This window comes from Schistocerca nitens, chromosome 2, assembly GCF_023898315.1.
Source record: "Schistocerca nitens isolate TAMUIC-IGC-003100 chromosome 2, iqSchNite1.1, whole genome shotgun sequence".
Classification (NCBI taxonomy): Eukaryota; Metazoa; Arthropoda; class Insecta; order Orthoptera; family Acrididae; genus Schistocerca; species Schistocerca nitens.
In genome coordinates this window covers 964,704,748-964,728,465 of record NC_064615.1, presented here as the reverse complement: position 1 = coordinate 964,728,465, position 23,718 = coordinate 964,704,748, and the positions used below count along the sequence as shown (strand labels likewise).

The following is a 23,718-nucleotide window of genomic DNA, read 5'->3' as shown; positions in this document are numbered from 1 at the left end:
AGGGGGAGAAAGGCGTACCATCACGTTTCCGACTTTGATAAGGGTCGGATTATAGCCCATCGCGATTACGGTTTATGGTATCGCGACATTGCTCCTCGCGTTGGTCGAGATACAATGACTGTTAGCAGAATATGGAATCGGTGGGTTCAGGAGGGTAATACAGAACGCCGTGATGGATCCCAAAGGCCTCGTATCACTAGCAGTCGAGATGACGGGCATCTTATCGGCATGGCTGTGACGGATCGTGCAGTCACGTCTCGAGTCAACAGATGGGGACATTTGCAACACAACAGCACATTCTCCAGATCTCTCACCAACTGAAATGTCTGGTCAATGGTGGCCGAGAAACTGGCTTGTCACAATACGCCATGAAGCTGCATGGGCAACTGTACCTGTACACGCCATCCAAGCTCTGTTTGACTCAATCCCCAGGCGTATCAAGGCCGTTATTACGGCCAGAGGTGGTTGTTCTGGGTACTGATTTCTCAGGAAAATATGCACCCAAACTGCGTGAAAATGTAATCACATGTCAGTTCTAGTATAATATATTTGTCCAATGAATACCCGTTTATCATCTGCATTTCTTCTTGGTGTAGCAATTTTAATGGCCAGTAGTGTATGTTAGACGAGCACATCTGCGTTTTCAGCCATTAAACGGCCCCCGGCGTCTTCTTGGTTGCAGGTCTGGTGAAACGTTTGACCTCGCAGTACTGGAGGGTCTCGCCTTCATGTCGTACTACGGACTCTTACACAGAATGGGTTCACCGCCTGTGGCGAAGCTTCTGACTCTCACGGCTCCATCGTCCGTCTACTACAACTTCGGAAGCCCCATGGAGCCGGCATACATGCCGGACATGTGGCTAGGCTACTCAGACCGCATGGACTTCTGGCAGCGGCTGTACAACACGTACTTCTACCTGCGGCTGATGTACATGTGGTTCTACCAGGCCATGCCTTTACAAGAGGAAGTCATGAGGAAGCACTTTGGTCCAGATCCTCCGTCTGTCTACGAAGCGGACAGGAACGTTAGTCTGCTCATAACGGTCAACCACTTTGTCTTGGAATATCCTCGTCCGCACCTGCCCAACATCATCGAGGTTACCGGAATCCATGTGGCCACAGAACAGAAGCCTCTGCCAAAGGTATTGTTATTCATAGTCTCTCACCATGGTTTGTTCTGCTGAGGCTAACGTTGCCGTGTTTAATATCTACACTGTTACAGTACAATTCCTTATACAATAGTGGAAATCAGCACAAAAGCATGGATATTTGCAGGAAAATTAACGTTGTCGATTGGAATAGTTGTGAGCAATGGCCATGCAATAGCATGAAACCCAGTATACCGACAAATGCAGTCAAATAGCATCGCATTTGATGTCAGTAGTGCAATATATGACAAGATAACAACGATTCAGTTGTTAGAGGATGGAACTCGGTGTAAAGGCAGTCAGCTCTGTGTGGTTTCAGTGTGTGCGTATGCGCCTTTATTGCAGATAGGAAACAGACACCGTTAGTGACAATGAATTTTGTGTACATAAACCACGATTGTGACAATACCACTCGGAAAATAGTTACCATGTGATGAAACAGCATAACTCGGTATGTGCAAGGAAATGGGACACTCTAATCCTCTAATTGCCAAGAATATGAACTGGTCAAGTACAGTCACCGATAATTTCTTTGGACTGGGCGCGCGATGTGGACAAAACGAAAAATATGGGCAGAGTAAAAAATTATCTGAGGCATAGACAGAGTTACTATAGCGCAAAGCAAGGGCTGCTAACCGTTATTCACATCAGCTTGTTGCTGATTTACAGTTGCCAGTAACTGCCAGACGTGTAGGACACATGTTGTCACGCGTCAAACATCTTGCATTCAGGAAACGACTGCAGAAAACCGCATTAACACTCAAATAAAAAAAGGTTAGCTTGGAATTTTCTGAAGAATATATGTCACGGACTTCAGAATCGGATAAAGTGGTCTTCAGTGATGAGACGACGTTTAATGTAGGTGGGCAGGATGGATTCAGTATTACTGGCATGATCCGAAGGCAGAGAAGCAGATGAGAATGAGGAGAAGTTTTGATGATGAAAGAAGTATTATGATTTCGGCAGCCCCCTGCGCTAGAAGTAAATCACGCGTTGTTTGACTGAGGGCTAGAGACCGAGCGAGGTGGCGCAGTGGTTAACACTGGACTCGCATTCGGTAGGACGACGGTTCAATCCCGCGACCGCCCATCCTGATCTAGGTTTTCCGTGATTTCCCTAAATCACTCCAGGCAAATGCCGGGATGGTTCCTCTGAAAGGGCACGGCCGACTTCCTTCCCCATCCTTCCCTAATCCGATGAGACCGATGACCTCGCTGTCTGATCTCCTTCCCCAAAGAACCCAACAAATGAGCGCTAGAATGAACTCTGTGTATACTGGGAATCTGCAAACAAAATCGATAGAATATGTGAGGATCTAGGAGACGAAAGTCTAATGTTCCAACAAGATAATGCATCTGTATATGGTTCTGCTAGAATGAAAAAGTGGTTTGAAGATAAAGATATCGATTTCTTGCCCCGGCCTGCACGTCATCTGGAATTGAGCCGCGTGGAAAGGCTTTGTGGAATACTTGCAAGGGGTGTTTATCGCAGTGAAAGGCACTTTGAGGCTGAAAATAGCGGTACGAGAAGCGTGCGCAACAATTTCATGGCAAGAACTGCAGACCTTTACAAAATCGATGCCAAAGAGAGTTTTTGAAGTAATTAAGAAGAACGGAGGTTGAGCAAAGTACTAACAATGCAATAACACAACAGGCCGGTGAGTGCCTTTATACAAATTTCCATCCAGGAAGTGTAAACATTTTAATTTGTTACTCGTGTCACGAAAGGAACTTTGTAATTCCATCATGATTGTTTATGTCTAATGTGTATCTAGAATTCGATACATGTATGCTTCAGACATTGTACTGTTACTTTCACGTAACCTTGCCCTTACATGATTTCCACTATTGTATGAAACAAAGGGGTGCTTGGGCCGTCTTTCGGGTTTTATACAAAACTAACGAAAGAAAACATTTTTGGTTCAATTTGTTTTAGTCTTTCCCAAAACATTCGCTTTTAAAATTTAAACATTTTTGCATGTGTTCGCAACAGTTGCGAAAATATTTTTGCACTCTGATGCTGGCATGTCAAAACCGTTGTTTTGGAAAGCTAGAGCTGATGAAAATTGCTGTTCAATCAATTTCTATTTGACATAAGAGGACAAAAAGAAATCGTTAAGCAATAAATAGGGAATCCGTGCCTGACAAGGCTGTACCGAAATTCGTGCAGCAGCGCCTTCCCATCTCTCGGCGTACAGGATATACTCACATGTGCAGCTGACAGTTTGTATGTACTTGAACTGTCCTCAGGACATCAAGAAGTTCCTGGACGAGGCAAAAGACGGCGTGATCTACTTCAGCCTGGGCTCCAACGTGCGCAGCAACGCGATGCCAGAGTGGAAGCGACAAGCGTTCATCGAAGCATTCCGGGAGCTGCCCCAGAGGGTCCTCTGGAAGTGGGAAAACGATTCCCTACCTGGTCAGCCAGACAACCTCATGGTCAGCAAGTGGCTGCCGCAGCAGGACATACTAGGTACGCAGCTTGCTATATTTGCTGACAAAGGACCTTACGAACTTCCCCCGCCGGCGACTGTGGCCGAGCGGTTCTAGGCGCTTCAGTCCGGAGCCGCGCTGCTGCTACGGTTGCAGGTTCGAATCCTGCCTCGAGCATGGATGTGTGGGATGTCCTTAGGTTAGTTAGGTTTAAGTAGTTGTAAGTCTAGAGGACTGATGACCTCAGATGTTAACTCCCATAGTGCTTAGAGCCATTTGAACCGTTTTTGAACTTCCCCCACCGATTTGATTCATATTGACAGGGTGTTTGGACCTGATTAGGACTTCACCATATGTAACCAGGAAGACTGTTTTCGAGAAAATCAAGTTTGGAAATTTTAGTCTTCGTTATATATTTTGTATGACCGGTAACATCTAAGGAACCCACAACTGGGCGAGTAAGCTCTTAGTTTCATAAGTGCTGAGTCGTACGTTATTCTGACGCGTCATTCCCACTTATTCTGACAAAGTACGTGGTATGTCGCTAAACTGTGTGATGACTAAGAACCGTTAACGAATGTAAACCAAGTTTGCTTTTCAATGGACGCACTGAAAAACCATGCCCTTGTAAAAATTCGACGTTCATCACACGTTCTGTATGCCGCAATAATTATTGTTTTCCATCTTTCTTCAATCGGTATCATCCTGATTAGCGCAGTGCCCATAGATTACATATTACACTTGTCACGAATGTAGACCAAATAATATAAATGAAATGACGATACCTATTTGATTGAAAGTCTCGTGTATCATTTTCTTTTTTTCCAATCCCCTTACGAAATTTTTTTCTCCTTTTCACGATAAATATAGTTTAAATTAAAAAAATCATTAAATATTGATAATTTTCACAGTCGTAATAAATCTGTTGTTAGAATTACGCGAGAATGGACAAAAGTGTCATCAACCAGATTCGATCCAGAGACCTCATCCTTATGAAGCTATGGCTTAATTGGTTGGCTGCGAACTGGTTTAATATTTGTGAGTAGACAAAGTGTATAAACACTCCTAAAGTTTTCACACTCGATCTCAAAAACGGCTGAGAATTGCGTCTTTCTATTTACATATGCTGCAGTGCTAGTCTAGCCATGCTCATTCAGTGAATCTGAATCAAATCGGTGATCGGAAATTCGTGAGTCTGTCTTAGCCTAATAGTAGCTTGATACCCTTATAGATTATGATGCGACTATTTTTATAAAATGTTTCTTTATTTACACTTAATCAGTTCTCACCCCATTTGCTTGTTCTGATTGACCTTGACAGCATTCTCAGTCTGCTGTACCTCAGTTGCAATGGCCTACAGTGGTCTTATTGCCAATTCGAAGACGGTAAATCCAAAATTATTGCTTTGTTACTCTTCACTCAGTTTGGATCTCCTATGGACCACGTAAATAACTACTTCTGTTTTAACTTCCGGTTTTTCCAATAATTTTTCATTCGGTCACAGTTCTGTTCTTTAGGAACTTCTGAAAACATTGCTCCAATTTTCCTTTTTGGTTTTCCCTGGAGACGGGGATGCAAAACCTTCTTTCGAAAGCTATCACTGTTGTGAATTTCATGTTCTACAGTCTTCACCTCTTTCAGATATGATTTCTTAGAGCCACTTAAATCCTGGATATTTTTGGCGGTTGGCGTGCTGAAAATGTCTCTTGCGTGTGCTGTTATTATTCACCTGAACCAGATGGTGGTAAAACATCATTCTATGTTTACTCATCGTTACATTTATTTCTTCAGTTTTCTTGTGCAGCTCGTCATTAGCTCTGTTCCTGTGTTCAACGTTTTGTTTCATTAGTGAAACCTACAATTATGGATAAAGGGATGTAAGGCGAAAGGTACCACCATCTGTCATTTTCTGTTACTACCTCATTGACATAAATACCTCTGAAACAGGTAGGCCTTGGCAATCACAATTTCAGTTAATTACATCATAGATTGAGTAAGAGACAAGATCTCAATAATAGGGCAATAGAAACAGGTAAGCCTTGCTTAATAAGAGTTTCAGCTATCCCAAATTATGAAATAGCTCTCAATTTAATTAAAAAGGAACAGGCAGGCCTTGAATGATAACAGCTTCAGTGAAGTAAAATTACCAAATACAAAACAGGCAGGCCTTCAGTAATAACAACTTCCGTTAAGTAACATTACCAAATAGAAAGCAGCCAGGCCTTCCATAATAACAGCTTCAGTTAACTAGAATTACCAAATAGAAAACAGTCCTTCAATGAAGACAGCTTCAGTTAAGCAAAACTACCAAATGCAAAACAGGCAGGCCGTCAGTAATCACAGCTTCAGTTATGCAAAATTACCAGATAGGAAACACGCAGGCCTTCTTTAGTAACAGCTTCAGTTAAGTAACATTACGAAATAGGGAACAGGCAGGCCTAAATGATAACAGCTTCAGTTAAGTAACCAAGAGTTTGAATTGCCTCCTCACAAGGGGTGTACTAGAAGGCTTATCGCAAGGAGTACAAGACTACACCAAACAGGAAGGCCAAGAAAGGTTACAACGAGAGGACCGACTTTACAACGCCCTTTTCGTTGGGTACAGACCGGCTGAAGAAATATTGACACAGCAAGGTTAATTATGTGAAAGCAACAACAACTAGCCAAACACTATACCCCTGTCACTGCAAGATATCGCTTCTACAACGACGGCGAAACTCTCGAAAGAAAACTAGGCTGCCAGACCCCATTACATAGCCTCAGCAACTGCAAATTTTGAGACCCAAGCACCTCCTAAGCAAATACGTATATTTAACTGAGCGATGACGTCTGCAACGCCCAAAGGTATCTTGAAATTGGCACCCGGCCATATTATAAGACAAAGTTATTTATCTGGTGTTCGAAGTCGTTTGGCAGGGAGGTCGGCCAAAACCCAACCATCTAGGTACTGCGTGACGATGGGGTGGGGGAGGGGGGGGGGGGGGTCTGTCCACAGCATAGAAGAAACACGTTATCGCTCCGGCTCTGGAAACACCATCGGCTCACATAGTTTAAGATATCCTGTTAATAAACAACCAAGACCAGTATCGACTTAGGAAAAGCACACAACAGCCACAGTTCAAGGAACCAACTAGTGGTGAAACAGATCAGCTAGGAAATCGCAGTGATCGTACCTCACCTTTAGGTATCAGTAAGAAAATAACAGTTAAGACCTCAAAATGTAAAAGTTAATTGAAGTTCACGAATCGAAGCTGAAGTTTGGTGGTTCCAAAGAGGGCCCAGAATTCAGCACAGCGAAACTGGCTTCAACTACTCATCGGTGTGTCACGTCCTAGAGCTGGCTGACCAGGCTACTCACGAAGATGGCACTCGAAGTCAGCCACGGGTTCAAATCGGCCCACAAATATGCCAAGCAACTATTCGACGGTCTCCAGCCCAAGACGGTTGCGCAAGCTCTCGCCTTAATTGCTAGGCAGACCTCTCACACCGTCCTCCTCGCTCCGTTACCCCTCCCCCACTCTTCACACCACAACAACCCCTTCCCCGTTAACGACATCGAGCAAAGATCTTAGGGGCCTCAAACCTGACGAACATCACATGACAGATCGAGCTAGTGGCGCCAGGAATTCGAAATCCGACACCAGAAACCCCGCCACGCCTCAATTAGTCCTGATGTTCTCATTTTTTATTTTCATCTTTCTGTTCCCTGTTTTATATTTCCCCTCTGTTAAATTATACTGTCATAAATAGTTAATTTTCTTTACATTTATGCATTTGTTTCCGCTGGTAAGGTTAGAGCCTTCAGGCTGTCTCTTATTTCTAACTATTGGCGCCCGCAAGGGTGGCAAGAGACGGCACTCGTCCCCTCCGGGAATCTAATCTGGGTACAGATTTTTTATTTATATTAAGATTCTGACGAACTACTGGCAGCCTGCGAATCTAGTAAATTGTAGATTTAACATTGCGCAGGGCGAGGGGAAATATTGTGACATTAGGAATACCTATATATAAGGGGCAGTCAAATTAAAAAGGAAACAGATGTAAAAAGTAAGTATATTGGTTATTATTTCAAAAGTAATCGTGATAACTATTAATACATTTATCCCACTGTGAGACAAGACGATCAGTGCCTTCATGGGAAAATGTTTGCTGTTGCCTACGAAACTATTATTGTGCCCAGGCGCCCAGGTCTTCGTCCAAAGCAAATCGACCGCCACGACTATCTTTGTTCAGGGTTCCAAAAATATGGAAATCGCATGGTGAGAGATCGTGACTGTATGGAGAATGTATAAGGGCTTCCCAGACAAACTTCTGCAGCGTAGTCGAACTAACAGGCATGCCAGCCCCGGGGAAGTCACGATGACCATTTTCTTTGGCTGCAAGGGCGCGCTACTGAGTGACTTCCTAGAACACGACGCCACATTTAACGCACCGTAGTACTTGGGCAGTTTGCAAATAGAAGCGCACCCTCAGATGCAAACCCACAGGAATGTTGACGGACGGCATCATTCTCTTCCAGATTACTGCCCGTCAACATGTTGCCAAAGTTGTTTCTACTAAGTTGCGGAGCCGGCCGGAGTGGCCGTGCGGTTCTAGGCGCTACAGTCTGGAACCCAGCGACCGCTACGGTCGCAGGTTCGAATCCTGCCTCGGGCATGGATGTGTGTGATGTCCTTAGGTTAGATAGGTTCAATTAGTTCTAAGTTCTAGGCGACTGATGGCCTCAGAAGCTAAGTCGCATAGTGCTCAGAGCCATTTGAACTGTTGCGGAAGTTTTATTGGGAAGCCCTTACCTATCGTCTACGTCACGATCTCTGCCGACGCGATTACCATATTTTTGGAGCCCTGACGATAAACATTCATGGCCGTCGGTTTGCTTCGGACGAAGATGTGCACGCCTGGGTACAATCATGGTTCTGCTGGCAACAGAAAACATTTTTCTATGAAGTCATTGAGCCTCTTGTCTCATAGTGGGATAAATGTATTAATACTTATGGCAATTACTTTTGAAATAATAAACAGTTTACTTACTTTTTACCACCTGTCTCGTTTTCATTTGATTGAACCTTATATTTTCAGTTTGTTTGGTTTTCACGCTATTTACGGGAAATTATGACGATTACTCGATGGGGTGGTGATTTCGGCACTGTACTATAGTCAGGGTAAAGGCAAATCTTTACAGAACCACGCAGTTACGGAGGAGTCCACAATCCTTTCACTGTCGTTTCCTCGAACAGTCCTTACCAAGCTGCTGAAAGCGACCGGTCCAACACACTGGCGCGCGGTGCAACTGCCAGCACAACGTAAACAAGGCAGTACTTTACCTGCCCGTCATCGGTCCACAACTACCAAATGGGCCTCGTTCTCATGCTGCACAGTGAAATCACAAAAGACGTTTACCGTTTGTCGGTGGACACGTTGGCTAGCTGAAGACACTGATGTGACAAAAGTCACAAGACAGCGATATGCACATATACAGATGGCGGTAGCATCGTCTACATAAGGCATAAAGGGGAAGCGCATTGGCGGACCTGTCATTTGTACTCATATCGTTCACGTGAAAAGATTTCCAACGTGATTATGACCACACGACGGGAATTAACAGACTTTCAACGCGGAATGCGACATTAAGCCTCGGAAATCGTTAGGGAATTCAATATTCTGCGATTCACAGTGTCAAAGTATGCGAGGACGCCAAATTTCAGCCTCACCACGGACAACGCAGTAGCCGACTGGCTTCACTTAATGACCGAGAGCATTGGCGTTTGGGTAGAGTTGTCAGTGCTAAAAGAAAAGCGATACTGCGTGAAATGTCCGCAGAAATCAATGTGGGATGTACAACGAACCTATCCGTAAGACAGAGCGGCGAAATTTGGCGTTAATGGGCTACGGCAGCAGACGACTGACGCAATGGCCTTTGCTAACAGCACGACATCGCCTGTAGAGCCTTTCCTGGGCGCATGGCCATATCGAATGGATCCTAGACGAGTGGAAACCCGTGGTCTGGTGAGATGAGTCCCGATTTCATTTGGCAAGAGATGATGGTAGGGTTCAAGTGTGGCGCAGACCACACGAACCCTTGGACCCAAGTTGTCAACATGGACTGTGCAAGCTGGTCGTGGCTTCATAAATTTTGTTGGCTATATTCGCGTGGAATGGATTGGGTCCTCTGGTTCAACTGAACAGATCACTGAGTGGAATTGATTATGCTACTTGGAAAATGTTTGCAAATATTTATGGACTTCATGTTTTAACATCGATGGAATTTTTAAGGATGAGAATGCGCCATATCAGGACATTCTAGACAATTCGAACGAATGATTTGGCCACCGGGATTGCCCGACAATAAACCCATCGAACATTTATGGGACATAATCGAGAAGCTAGTTCGTACGTAAAATCCTAAACGAGCAACGCTTTGGCAGTTATGGACGGGAGCAGAGGCAGCACAAGACAGTATATCTGCAGGGGATTTCCAACGAGTTGTTGAGTCCATGCCACGTCGAGTTGCTGCCCTACGGCGGGCAAAAGGGGGTCCGACACGATATTACGACGTATCCATTGACCTTTGTCACTTCAGTGTAGATTCAGTTTTACACGACAAAAGTATTGTATTGGACTCCGGAAAACACTGTCATTCTGTACTGTAGGTGGGCACGTCTATAATTATTGTAGGAGTCAAATGCATCAGTCGAAAAGAGATAATTCCATTTTATGTGCTAGGAGAAACAGTGTGGAATTTTCAAGTCGAAGAGAAATCTCTCAAGGAACTGATGCCTTTTCAAACTCTATGCTGTGCAGCACAGAGCCACATAGTAAGAGATTTATGAATTCTGTGCTCCAGATGCCATGGCTAGACAATAAGGTGACTCACTGGGAGACGATGACCAGGCCAGTTTGAGAGTAGTTTTGGAAGATTTACCACATTCATCTTCTCGTGTGCTGGCCTTGAGTTCGATTTTATCCAATCAACCCAAGACACGTAGCTTACAAACACATTTTATTCGACTTCAGTTGCGCCAGTCCACGTTAGAAGATACAAATTATGAAAGTTATGCAATAAATTCATTAACACCATCAGATGTATGAATGGACGGAACAGTTTCTACGTCCATTACTTTTCAAAATATGTATAAACGACGTAGCAGATAACATCGGATGTTCCATGAGCTTTTCGCGGATGATACTGTTGTATACAGAAAAGTTATAACGCTACAAAACTGTAGGGAAACACTTGCGGAGGATCGGCACCTGGCGCAGGGGATGGCAGTTGACTCTCAACATAAGCAAACGTTGTATGACTCTTATCCCTGACATCATGGGGAATCCGCAGCTGTGAAACATTATGTGAACTGAAGGAGGAGGGGAAGGGGGGCAGGGAAATGAAAGGAAAAGGATTATTGATATCAACTGTATCAGGACTTTATGGAGCATTAGCAGTTGTCATCTTCTGTTTGGAAATGAAATGTCGTCGGAGTTGGATAATTGTCCCCTTTTTTTTATTCCTCAACTTCGAGGAGCATTAGTGATGCGTTTTTTTGTTGATTATCTTTGTTGATGTTCAAAATGTCTTTCGGAAACGAGATTTTTTAAAATTTCAGATTTTTAATTTTCTGTATCAGCCAATCTCTACGTCTATATCTGTACTCCGCAAGACACCTTTTGGTGTATGGCGAAGGGTATTTTGTGTACTGCTGCCACAGCCCCTTTTCCTGGTCCAGTTGCGAAGGGTTCGTGTGAAGAACGATTGCCGGTAAGGCTTCGTGTGGGCTCGAATCTATTGAAGGTTATGTTCATGGTCATTTTACGAGATATACGAAAGAGGACGCGAGATATTCCTTGACTCTTTCAGGAACGTGAGACCTCGGAACTTGGCAGTAAATCACGCCTTGATGCAGAACGCCTCTTGTAGCGTCTGATACTGGAGTTATCTGAGCACATCCGTGAAGCTTTTATGGTTACTAAATGAACATATACAGAAAGGCGGTGCTCTTCTCCGGTCCTTCTCAGTTTCCCATATCATTCCTGTCGGTTATAGATCCCATACTGACGAGCAATATTCAAGTATTGATCAAACGAGGGTTTTGCAAGCTACCTCCTTTTTCCGATGGACTAAGTTTCCTGAGGAGTCTTACAATAAATCTCAGTGTGGCATTTGATTTTCCTGCGTTTTTTTTATGACGTCGTTCCACTTTAAAATGCTCTGTAAGCATACTCTCAGATTTTTTAAGGATGTCACCGCTTCCAGTGATCGTGTAATCGTACAAAAAAAAAGGTATTCTGTCTATGTATACGCTATACATTACAGTTGGCCAGCCGTTGTGGGCGAGCGGTTCTAGGCGCTTCAGCCCGGAACCGCGTTGCTGCTACGGTCGCAGGTTCGAATCCTGCCTCGGGCATGGATGTGTGTGATCTCCTTAGGTTAGTTAGGTTTAAGTAGTTGTAAGTCTAGGGGACTGATGACCTCAGATGTTAAGTCTCATAGTGCTGAGAGCCATTTGAACCATTTCAGCATTACAGTTGCTTATTATGTAAATTGAAGGAGGAGCGGGGGCGAGGTGGGGGGAGGGGGAATAAAGGAAAAGAAATGGGTTATTGACATCAGATGCATCAGGATTTTGTGCAGTATCAGCGGCTACGAGTGTTTGTCGTACCCGCGCCGAGTATCTCGGCCGACCTACATTCCCATCTAGCGCCACCTATCAGCAGTCCCTTTCCATCAACTTCATGCTCGCTACTTGGAGATACTTGCAGCAGGTCGTACGTAATTGTGCACCCACATTGAAAGAAGTGCATTTGGACATTTCCGAAAAAACCGACACCGCGCAGACATATAACTGACGCGTTCAATGGCCAATGGATCCACCACATTTAGTGCGGGTGCACAATTACGTCGGACCTCCTATGGGAATCTCAAAGTAGCGAGCATGGAGGGCATGGGCAGGGGCTGCGGATATTTGGCGCTAGGCGGGAATATGGGTCGGCCGAGGAGCGTACCTAGATAGTCCTCGCAGGTGCGGTAAACACTGTGTGTTTTTTTTTTTTTGGGGGGGGGGGGGCCGAGGGGGGTTTCGTCGTTGCGGACGTCACAAGACATCCGTTAGAGTTCGGTTGTTGATCCTTCCACTCAGTTTTTTATTGCAGAGGCCAAACAGCTCTCTGACCGAACACGCTGAGGTACCGTGCTGGCGGTGTTTGCGGGGGCAGAGTGATTAACGCAACTGCCTAGTAAGCAGGCGATATTGCATTCGAATCTCTGTATAGCATATATTTTCACTCGTCGCTGCTAATGCTGCATAAAGTCCTGATACAGTTGATATCCTTTCCATTCCCCCCCCCCCCCCCTCCCCTCCTCCTTCATTTCACATAATGTTTCACAGCTGCGGATTCCCCATGATGTCAGGGATCACAGAATCATATAACGTTTGCTTACGTTGAGAGTCAACTGCCATCCCCTGCACCAAGTGTCGATCCTCCGCAAGTGTTTCCGTACAATTTTGTAGCGTTACAACTTCTCTGTATACAACAGTATCATCCGCGAAAAACTCATGGAACATCCGATGTTATCTGCTACGTCGTTTATACATATTTTGAAAAGTAATGGACCTATAACACTCCTCTGGGGTACGCCGCAAGTCACTTTTACCTGTGAAGACTTCGATTCATTCAGAATGACGTCCTGTGTTCTGTTTGTTAGAAACTGTTCCGTCCATTCATACATCGAATCTAATATTCCGAATGCTTGTATTTTGTTCGTTGGGCGGCATTGCGGAACTGTAATTTCAATAAATTTATTTTTGACTATTTTCTAACTATATTAAATAACTCTTTGGATACCCTGGATTTAATCATAGGAGTGTATAATTTCATATCGTTGATTCAAAAAGGTGGCATCCACATTCATACTAGTAATATAAAAAGACGTACTTCATATATGATGTTGAGATATGCTTACCATTAAGATATCAAAGTTTCTAACTGAAATGTACTAAGTGGATAAGTGTCAATTGTTACAGATACATTAAGCTTTGTGTACCACCTGTCAGTATCACTTTTTGGTGCTGGACACGTTTCCAAACTCGCCCGTCAGTTATATTGTGAATTAACTTAAAATATGGATAGTACGTGAGCAACACATAATAATAATAATAATAATAATGGTCATAATTATAATGGTACTGATTGTGATAAACATAGTGAAAGTGATAATGGTAATTGTGGCAGTTATAGTGAAAATTATAGTGATAGTGTGGATTATAATTATGACAGTGATAGCGGTAATTATAATGATAGTGGTAATTCTGATAGTTATTATTGTTATTATTATTATTATTACCATTATTTTTATTGTTATTATAGTGATAATTATAACAAAAATTATGATCATAAGTGATATTTCTAATAATTGTTGATAGCTGAGATAGTCATTGAAATATGTGTGGTACACGATCTGTACATAATAATGATGGGTTGAGTAGTTCAGCATATATACAAATGTGATCCCTGCGTTCTAAACTGTGGGGAGGGAAGGGATCAGCTACTTCTGTTACTTCTATGATGAGTGACAATATTGTTTTGATATTTCAATACAGATTTCTATGGGTACACTTCCTACTAGTAAACGCCCGTTACATGTTGTGGCTGATACTCTATTGATACTGGTTGATATAGAATTGATACATGTCTGTTTGATTTGCGAAGATTGTGGGGGGAGTGGGGGATGGTAACTCTCTCTGGCTCCGAGTACGCCCTTGAATACCTGGCACCTCAAAAATGGGTCTTACTAACATTGAGTTAAGTAATTTACTCATTAAGTTCTTGCGCATTTTGAGTAATGACGACGAACAAAATTGTGTGGCAGCAATACAGATGGATTTAAATTTGTAGAAGTCGAGTGCTCTGGGCAAGGCAACAAATAATAAGGTAAGATTAGGAGACGAGATGTAAAGAAGAAAACAGAAATATACAGGAATGAGAAAAGCCTGGATAGTGTTGACAGTGTGCCAGAGATATTTGCTTACCGTTGGACAAGAGGAAAACAGTTGGAATACGCCGAAGGGGAAGCTACACAGATCATAACATGAAAAGCTTTAATCTCCTCAAATTTTCCCTAGCCACATCGATCTGCTTCTAAAGGCCGCAAAGAAAAGTTTGTAGTCAGAGATAAGTTTATTCCGCCAGTTCCCTGTTTCCTGTTGGAGCCGAGTTCAGCAAGAGTACAGTAGTTATTCGCGTCAATGAACACGCGAATGTTATCAACGTTGATGACGTAGCCAGCTCTGTCAGTGTGTCCTCAGGCACTGCAACCGGTTACCAACAGTGCAACGCCACGGATAAAAATTGATGGCTTCCACGACTCGGCCGTCACTCTGTTGCTGAGGGCAGATAAGGTTCAAAGTGGATTGAACAAAACACTCGTACACCTCTTGTATCGAATATCGTGGTCTTATCATTGTTAACAGAAATGGACAATATTGTAACAATGCTGGCGATTAGTGCCACAATACGACAGTAAAAAAATTTAGAACGTAACTGAGGTCATTGCTGGAGTAGACACCCGTGAAAGAACAACTACGGTTCCGCTGAAAGCCTCACCCATAATTTCATATTCCTTGTGTTCGCTACTTAGAGTTCCTAAGCCAGTATTTACACCACCTCATTTGCATTTCTTTTTTAAATTCTGTACCTATAAATACAATCTCAGTTTTGTAGATTCGTATTACCTGCAAGCTGAAAAATGAGTGTCAGGCGAAAATACTGAACACTTCCGACGTATATCTGTGGAATTGAATAAAGTTTAATAGAAGCTTAAAAGTGAGTCGATGGCTCTGCGGTTACGGACCAGTGTTGAGCCTCTCATCAGTTTAAGAAAATGTTATGTCGTTGTGTTAGTCCACAACAAGTTATGTTATCTGTCCAGCAGTATAAAGATCTATGAAATTCTCTCTAGTAACGTCATCTAAATTGCTGACACTTACTGCCGACAACTCAGATGTCTTACACCTGTTCTGAGAACACGATGTCGATTGTTTTAACACAATTCTAGCGGACGATAGTTATCTGTAGCGAAGTACTATCAGAAAAAATATGCTGCACTAATATCCAACCATAACTATAGGCAGCCTCTACTGAATTATTGAAGAACCGCTTTAACCGCTTCTAACCCGTAAACAGACTTTTGTCCTTGATGACCTCTATATGACGCAGATGTTAAACACTACCTGCATTTCACTAATGTGTTTCTTAAAAAAAGAAACATGACAAAATGCACAGAGTTATTCAGCTGCCAGTACCAATGGGTTTCATGCAACCTTTAACACTTTCAAGAACCAGACATGAGTTTTTCATATTCGCTCGCTACTACGTGTAAACTATTAGTCCTACAAAAGAAATTAATAGGAGCTTTATGTAGAAAATTTAATGTAGTTAAATTTTATACTGGAATATGTTTTCAGTGGAGGCCACGATATTAGAGTTCTTCATGAAAAACACGTTTGGAGGCCACTTTTGTACGTTTTTCTTGAACAATTCGAAAAATACGGCCTCTAGCGAAAACATATTCCAGTACAAAATTTAGTAACATTAAATTTCCTGCAAAAAAATCCTGTTCATTTTTTCTGTAGGACCAGTAGTTTGTGCGTAGTGCGCGAAAGAATATCAAAAGCTTGCATGTGGTATCAGAAGACGCTGCGGTTTGCATAAAACCCATCAGTAGGGACAGCTGACTCACCCTGTATAAATTACCCATTTATATGATTTTAAAATTTCAAAAGTTGTAATTTAACATCTCAACATTGAAGCTAATGAGAGGAACGTAAATAACAAAATAATTAAACATCACAATCGACTGTTTTCAGACAGCCACATCGTACTGCGTACTTTCATCTCAGCATTCTGGCTGTATCCCATGTCACGATACGTGGTCGTATCAGGTACTCACCATCAGAGAGACAAGTACACATTTGGGGCTGTATTACAGCAGAGAGCCTAATTTGCCTAAAAACACATATATATACTCACTATGACATCCATCTGGGAGGTTCAGAATAATTTTACTCGGTAATGTGTAATGTGCCATTAATTTGAAGTTTAATGAATTTTCAGACTTGTAGTAACATCTTGGTTGTTTTGTTGTTACAGCCCATCCAAACGTGCGGCTCTTCATAACGCAAGGTGGCCTGCAGAGTCTGAATGAAGCCACGTACCACGCCGTGCCGCTGCTCGTCATCCCGTTCTTCTCCGACCAGGCGCACAACGCCGCCAAAATACAGCAGGCGGGGATAGGCGTCTGGCTGGAGTACAGTGACGTCACCAAGGACACCCTGCTGAGGGATTTGCGGAGCGTCCTGCACGACTCCAAGTAAGTCAACGTTTACGTGTTTTTCTCATACATGACGACCTATTGGATTGTTACAATCAAATGGTCTTAAGCTTCAGGACTTAAAAAACAGAATTAAAACTCAGATCGGATCAGTACGTCCTACGAATTCAAGTGCAGTACTGGTGGTTTGAAGCGTGTGAGACCTGGATATGACTTGTTTATGGCCGGCCGCGGTGGCCGAGCGGTTCTAGGCGCTTCAGTCCGGAACCACGCGGCTGCTACGATCGCAGATTCGAATCCTGCCTCGGGCATGGATGTGTGTGATGCCTTTAGGTTAGTTAGGTTTACGTAGTTCTAAGTCTAGGGGACGGATGACCTCCGATGTTAAGTTCCATAGTGCCTAGAGCCATTTGAATCATTTTGACTTGTTTGTGGAAAATGTGAGTATAAAATAATACATTCAGATTCAGGTTGTAGCTCTTCAGGTTTAGAGCTCTTTGTTACGCTCTTTCTGTTTGCAGAGGAAAACACTCTATCTGATCTATGCTCCATGTATTACTAAATCATTCGTAATCAACGTATTTAGCTGCGTATATGAACTTGCCGATACAGAAAACAACACATGTATCGTTAAGAACGTGTATGTGACATTTTTATATGTTATCCTTGTTCCAAATAACATACTATTTGTTGATTCACATACATAAAACGCGCTACATTTCGTATAAATTGGCAATTTCAACTTTTCCTTCGTCGAGGATTTTTCTCTCCGCTCCAATATCGGGAATGTCAGCATCATGTAAAGGGGATCCCAGCCAGCTCTTTGTGACCTAGTATTACTTTTCGATGGAATGCGAACCAGACCTCAGTTCGCGCTACGAGAATGTTACTACTTAAATTGTCCTCTTAGTGTCAACAAAATGGCCCGTATCTCAACAAGTATTTGCATCTGAACATATCTTTATAACCTTTCTCGTCTAATTTTGACCAGAACAATCCCCTGTAAGAATATGAAATAGTTTATTCACCCCGAGTACATTATGAATAATAAAAGTTTTACTGAAGTACTATGTTTAAGTTACGAACACAGATTCCAGTCTGCAGGAGTTGGTCAGTTATCGATCTTTACCACGCAAACCATCTTTTATACATAAACTAATCGGACTTATGTCACAGTGTGTTGCAGATATTTAATCGTGTGAAAGAAAGAAACAAAATGGTCAATTTTAGTGGTCGATGATATGGAGCATTTATTAGAAAAATGATTTTTAAAATTCATATCAATCATGCCGTTCCTTATTGAGATGGTCATATTGGAAAATGTTTGCTTTTGCCTTCTTCTACCAAAGAGATTGGCCCGCTAAATATGCTGTGAAAGACTAAATCCAAATCACGACTGAAAATTTTTCACACATGCATACATACTGTATCAAAGTCTAGTTGAGTGATACGAGAAACGCTAGTATGAGTAGAGATCGGGTCATGATTGATTTCTATACTTTTTCTCGCTGCCATCAAAGAACGTAGAGGAAAAAATTAGGCAATATAATTCACACTGAGTTCAACGTGCGCAAATTGCTACTAAAAATAGCGCTTAAATAGTACTGAAGGTGAAAGTGATAACCGCGCGGAGTGCCCGCGCGGTGTGAGGCGCCATGTCACGGACTGCGGCATAAGTCAGTATAAATTAGCGTATGTGGTGTGTGTGACTAGGGGCCGATGACCTACGCAGTTTGGTCCCTTAGGTATTAACACGCAGTTGAACAGTTGAAAGTGATACGCTTGTAATTACCAGTATGGAATATACCCGCAAACATTTTTCTGAAAACACTGCAGAAGACTGAGGATTAGATCTGATTAAAAAGTAGCTGTTCACCTTATTTCCTTCATTAAGACGACTCCTCTTAAGATCTTGTAATTATACGTGCAATGGATACACTAGACTAGGGGTTCCCAACAAAATTTTCTCGAGGACCCCCTCATCGAGCATGATTGGTACCTTGTCATATCACAGTATCAAGTACCTAAAAGAGCCAAATTAAGAGTCTTTTTATACATTTTCTATTTTTGGTTCTTAGAAAAAACATTGACGTATTTATTATTGAAAAAATATTGAGCTTAAAACTTTTTCAATTTAGCCACCATTGTTATTGTTAAATTTTTGATTATTGCTCAAAATCTTTGTCTTCAAATCTGGGTGTTTAGTATAACAAACGCATTATCTTCCTCATCATCTGTAGGCCTTTCTCGTTTTAACGAACCACTTTTTAACCAACGGTCCATTTTTAACTACGCGAACTGTAGCTTCCCCAACAAACAACGCTTTACGAACACCACTGTTTTAATACAGAATATTGAATATGCAAACTATACGGTCTGTGAAAGCACTGGAAATAAGTTAAAAATGGCCGAATGTCGTCCGAAATGCGAGATTCTGTGTAAAGTGACTGTCAGTTGTCAGCTGCAAAGAGGCAGCGTGCGCAGTCTAACGGCATACAGCAGAATTATTTGCATCTATCTAATCCTACACTGTCAGTGTCAGTTGGCTCTAGGAAGACGCTAGACGCAGAAGTTAGCGTTTGCTAAAGCTCTGCTCATGTAGGAAGCGGCCAAAACTAAACATCTGTTATAACACTAAATATATTTTTTATTCTAATAGCATCTTGCGGACCCCTCTGGCATAGCTCGCGGACCCCTAAGCTTCCGCAGACCACCTGTTGGGAACCACTGCACTAGACTAACACGAAATTATCTGGCTCTGACTGCTTTTCTGTTTACCAGCTGCGGCTTCATCGTGCTGGAACGTACTTGACTGTCAACTCAAATACACTCTAATAAAAAAAAAAAAAAAAAAAAGGAAAGGCTAAGCTCCACGAAGGAATTATCCGAATGGGACAGAACTCGGTAGGTATGACTTACATGTACAGACAGACAAACGCTTACAATTTCAGGAAAACTGGATAAAATGGTTCAAATGGCTCTGAGCACTATGGGACTCAACTGCTGTGGTCATAAGTCCCCTAGAACTTAGAACTACTTAAACCTAACTAACCTAAGGACAGCACACAACACCCAGCCATCACGAGGCAGAGAAAATCCCTGACCCCGCCGGGAATCGAACCCGGGAACCCGGGCGTGGGAAACGAGAACGCTACCGCACGACCACGAGATGCGGGCGAAAACTGGATAATTTATTCAAGAGAAAGAGCTTCACAAACTGAGGAAGTCAATACATTCATTGATAGAGTTGTCTCGGGCCTCTCCGGACACGTCTTCGGCCTGGGATTTCATTGACTGAAATAGAATTGTCTCCGGTGATGAGTCACGCTTGTTCGCCTAGGTAGCTGCACGGTCAGCGCCATGTATTCTTAAGCGGAGGGGCCAAGGCTCAATTCCTGGCCGGTTCGAATATTTTCTCCTCTCGGGAACAGAGTGTTGCGTTGCTCTCACTTCCGTATCGTCGTAATTGACATTAATATTGAGATGGCTGCATGGGCTCGCCCCGAAACACAGAACTTGAAAAAAAAAAAACGAGTCTCGCTTCGAACTCAGCTCCGATGACCAGCGATGTCGTGTCTGCGGACGCCCTGAGCAGCGGTTGGCAACCGGATGTAATGCTCTGGAATTCCATTTCATTTCATAGCAGGACCACATTGGTTGTCATCCACGGCACCCTTACAGCCCAGAGGTATGTCGACGCTATTCTATGCCACGTTTTCTTGCCCCTACATTTCAAAAGGATAATACCCTCCCGCACACGGCGAGTGTTTCTTTTGTTTGTCTTCCCGCTTGCCAAACCCTACCTCGGCCTGCAAGCCGGATCTCTCTCCAGTTCAGAGTCTTTGGAGCATTATGGGAGCCTTCCAACGAGCGCGGTATTATGACGATCTAACGTGCCAACTGGACAGAATTTGGCGCGATATCCCTCACGAAGATATCCAAAGACTCTGTCAATCAGTGCCAAGCCGAATAACAGCTTGCGTAAGGGCCAGAGGTGGACCAACGCGTCATTGACTTGCTCAATTTGTGAAACTATTTCTCTTGAATAAATCACCCAATTTTTCTGTAATTCTAATCATTTGTTTGTCTGTATGTGTACGTCACATCTAAAGATTTCTGTCCTATTCGGATAATTCCTTAGTGGTGCATCTATCTCTGAGAAGGTGCACACACATTTATTCCACGTACGTATAAGATAACTTTGAAAATACCAATGGTATGTTATAAGTTCTACTAGGAAACACACAAAGAGCATCTCTTGGGCTTTCACAAAGATCTTTATTTACTGACTTCCATGTGCATTTAAGAACCACTGTATAACTCGTAATGGTTCAAATGGCTCCAAGCACTATGGGACCTAACATCTGAGGTCATCAGTCCCCTAGACTTAAAGCTACTTAAACCTAATCACCTAAGGACATCACATACATCCATGCCCGAGGCAGGATTCGAACCTGCGACCGCAGCAGCAGCACAGCTGAAGCGCCTAGAACAGCTCGGCCACAGCGGCCGGCAACTCATAATGGCTGCGTAAACACAAAAAACGAGTCAAATGCAAGGATACTGTAAGCCAAGCACTGCGCAATGATATTCGAAATGAGACTGACGTCACACTCATTGATCGGAATACATGGCTTAGATTAAACTCAAGGGAAGTGAGATGTTACTGCGAAAACTATAAATTCCACGAATAAAACTGAAAACTAAATCAGGACGACTTCAGCTGAACACATCGTTATCTACTCGATTTCATTTATACCCCGATAGTGGCATATTTGAACTTAATGGAAATATCGAAATGTCCAGTTGCATGCTGCACAGAAGAATGTCGGTCCACCTGCTGCCCCGCGCTGACAGAATTATGTTTGTCACGTCGTGCCATTGACTTACAAAAACGAGGTGCCTTCCTACACAATCGACGCAAGGTGCTGCACTTTCCAACAAAACAAGAGGAACCCCTGCTTAGGACGAAACCTGCTAGAGAGTGAAAAAGAGGTGTGTGTATGTGTGTGTGTGTGTGAGAGAGAGAGAGAGAGAGAGAGAGAAAGAAAGAGAGAGAGACCATGCAGTGGTTCACAAAATTGTAAATCGCTGTCGCATTTGTTGTTTGTTACATGACACAATAATTGTTTACATTGTTAAATCTGTTACGATGATAAGTTGCGGAAGAGAACAGGCACCGTTCACAGATAACAACATATACTTCTGAAGTTTCACGGAACAAGCATGTAAACAAATGTATGTGTAAAGTTGTATTCCGAAAATGAATTTCTAAAGTGGTTTAAACGTTATCACTAAAAGGATAGAGTGCTACTCACCGTAAAGATGACACGTTAAGTTGCAGACAGGCACAACGCAATGACAGTTACACACTGACCTTCCGCCCCAAGTCTTCTTCCAAAAAGAAAAGAAAACACGCACACATTCACACAAGCAACCATACCTCACGCATGCATGACCTCTCTCTCTCTCTGGCCACTATTGCCATTCTGGCTATAATTTGACGAATTTCCTGTTTCTGCATTTCTCTTATTGCGTTACTGTACTTACGTGTAAGGCCCAATGATGTAGCGTTCTTTTATTTGTAGGTACAAGGACAACATGAGGACATTGTCGTCGATATTCCGCGAGCACAAGGCGGAGTCTATGGAGCGCGCGGTGTGGTGGCTGGAGTACGTGATACGTCACAAGGGGGCCCCTCACATGCGCAGTGCAGCCCTCGATCTGCACTGGTGGCAGCGGCTACTGCTCGACGTCATCGCATTCGTTCTACTAGTCGCCGCCATCGCAGCCTATGTACTGTATCTGTCTGCTCAGGCGATCGTCCAGTTCCTCGCAGGATTTAGAGTGAAAGTCAAAGCCGAGTAGACGCTCAGCTACGTGGTAAAGCACGACTGTGATACTGAGTCAGAATCTGTATATGAAAACGTCTGTAATGTGAAAATGTGGCCGCACCTTGCTGCACGTAGGTATGGAGAAAGATGTTAAGAAATGTTTCGTTACTTTGGAGTTGACGAAAAGAATGTCTGTGATACATGAGCACCTTTACTGAAAAGCTGACACAGTTCTGGTACAAAAAATACTCTGCTGAGAGACTTTTCAGAGAACTCAGAAAGGTAATGCGGTAATTTCTGCAACGAATAATGAGGGATGAAATTAAAAACTCTGTGAATACCTTGAAACTATTTAGACTCTTGAAAATAGCAACGACAAGCTGGTACGAATTTCGTTGTAATCTCCGTTAGCAAATAAGAATTTTATAAAACTTATGAAACGATTATGTCAGTAAATTTTACAAATTTGTTGGAAACAGTATTATACATAATGGAAACTATTACAATTACATTAATATTGTGAGGTTGTAATGTGCCTGTTTTTAGTAGTATGACATAAACATCTACTGTAACTAAAAGTGATTATCATTTTATTCGTGAGTTCTGCCTAGTCCTGTTTCCCCATATTCAACAATAGTTTTGCCTTCATTATGTTTCGCCAAAGTGCCATATCTTCCTTGTTTTAATTCTATCAATTCCAGTAAATGCTGTAGTAACTTCTTACTGTTCCGAGCGGGAAGGAGAGCCGGTCCCCGGCACGAATCCGCCCGGCGGATTTGTGTCGAGGTCCGGTGAGCCGGCCAGTCCGTGGATGGTTTTTAGGCGGCTTTCCATCTGCCTCGTCAAATGCGGGCTGGTTCCCCTTATTCCGCCTCAGCTACACTATGTCGGCGATTGCTGCGCAAACAAGTTCTCCACGTACGCGTACACCACCATTACTCTAGCACGCAAACATAAGGGTTACACTCGTCTGGTGTGAGACG

General features: G+C 43.0%; 1 protein-coding gene across 1 annotated transcript in view; it reads left to right on the top strand.

The window, feature by feature from the left end:
• Nucleotides 1-23,268, top strand: part of LOC126234741 (UDP-glucosyltransferase 2-like) — a 55,589-nt gene extending 32,321 nt beyond the window's left edge. The window contains exons 4-7 of the mRNA XM_049943487.1: nt 683-1,142; nt 3,398-3,620; nt 16,721-16,940; nt 22,490-23,268. Of these exons, the coding sequence (XP_049799444.1) occupies nt 683-1,142; nt 3,398-3,620; nt 16,721-16,940; nt 22,490-22,769 (1,183 nt within the window). The 3' untranslated portion in view covers nt 22,770-23,268. The remainder of the gene's footprint in view (nt 1-682; nt 1,143-3,397; nt 3,621-16,720; nt 16,941-22,489) is intronic.
• The last annotated feature ends 450 nt before the right edge of the window (nt 23,269-23,718 follow it).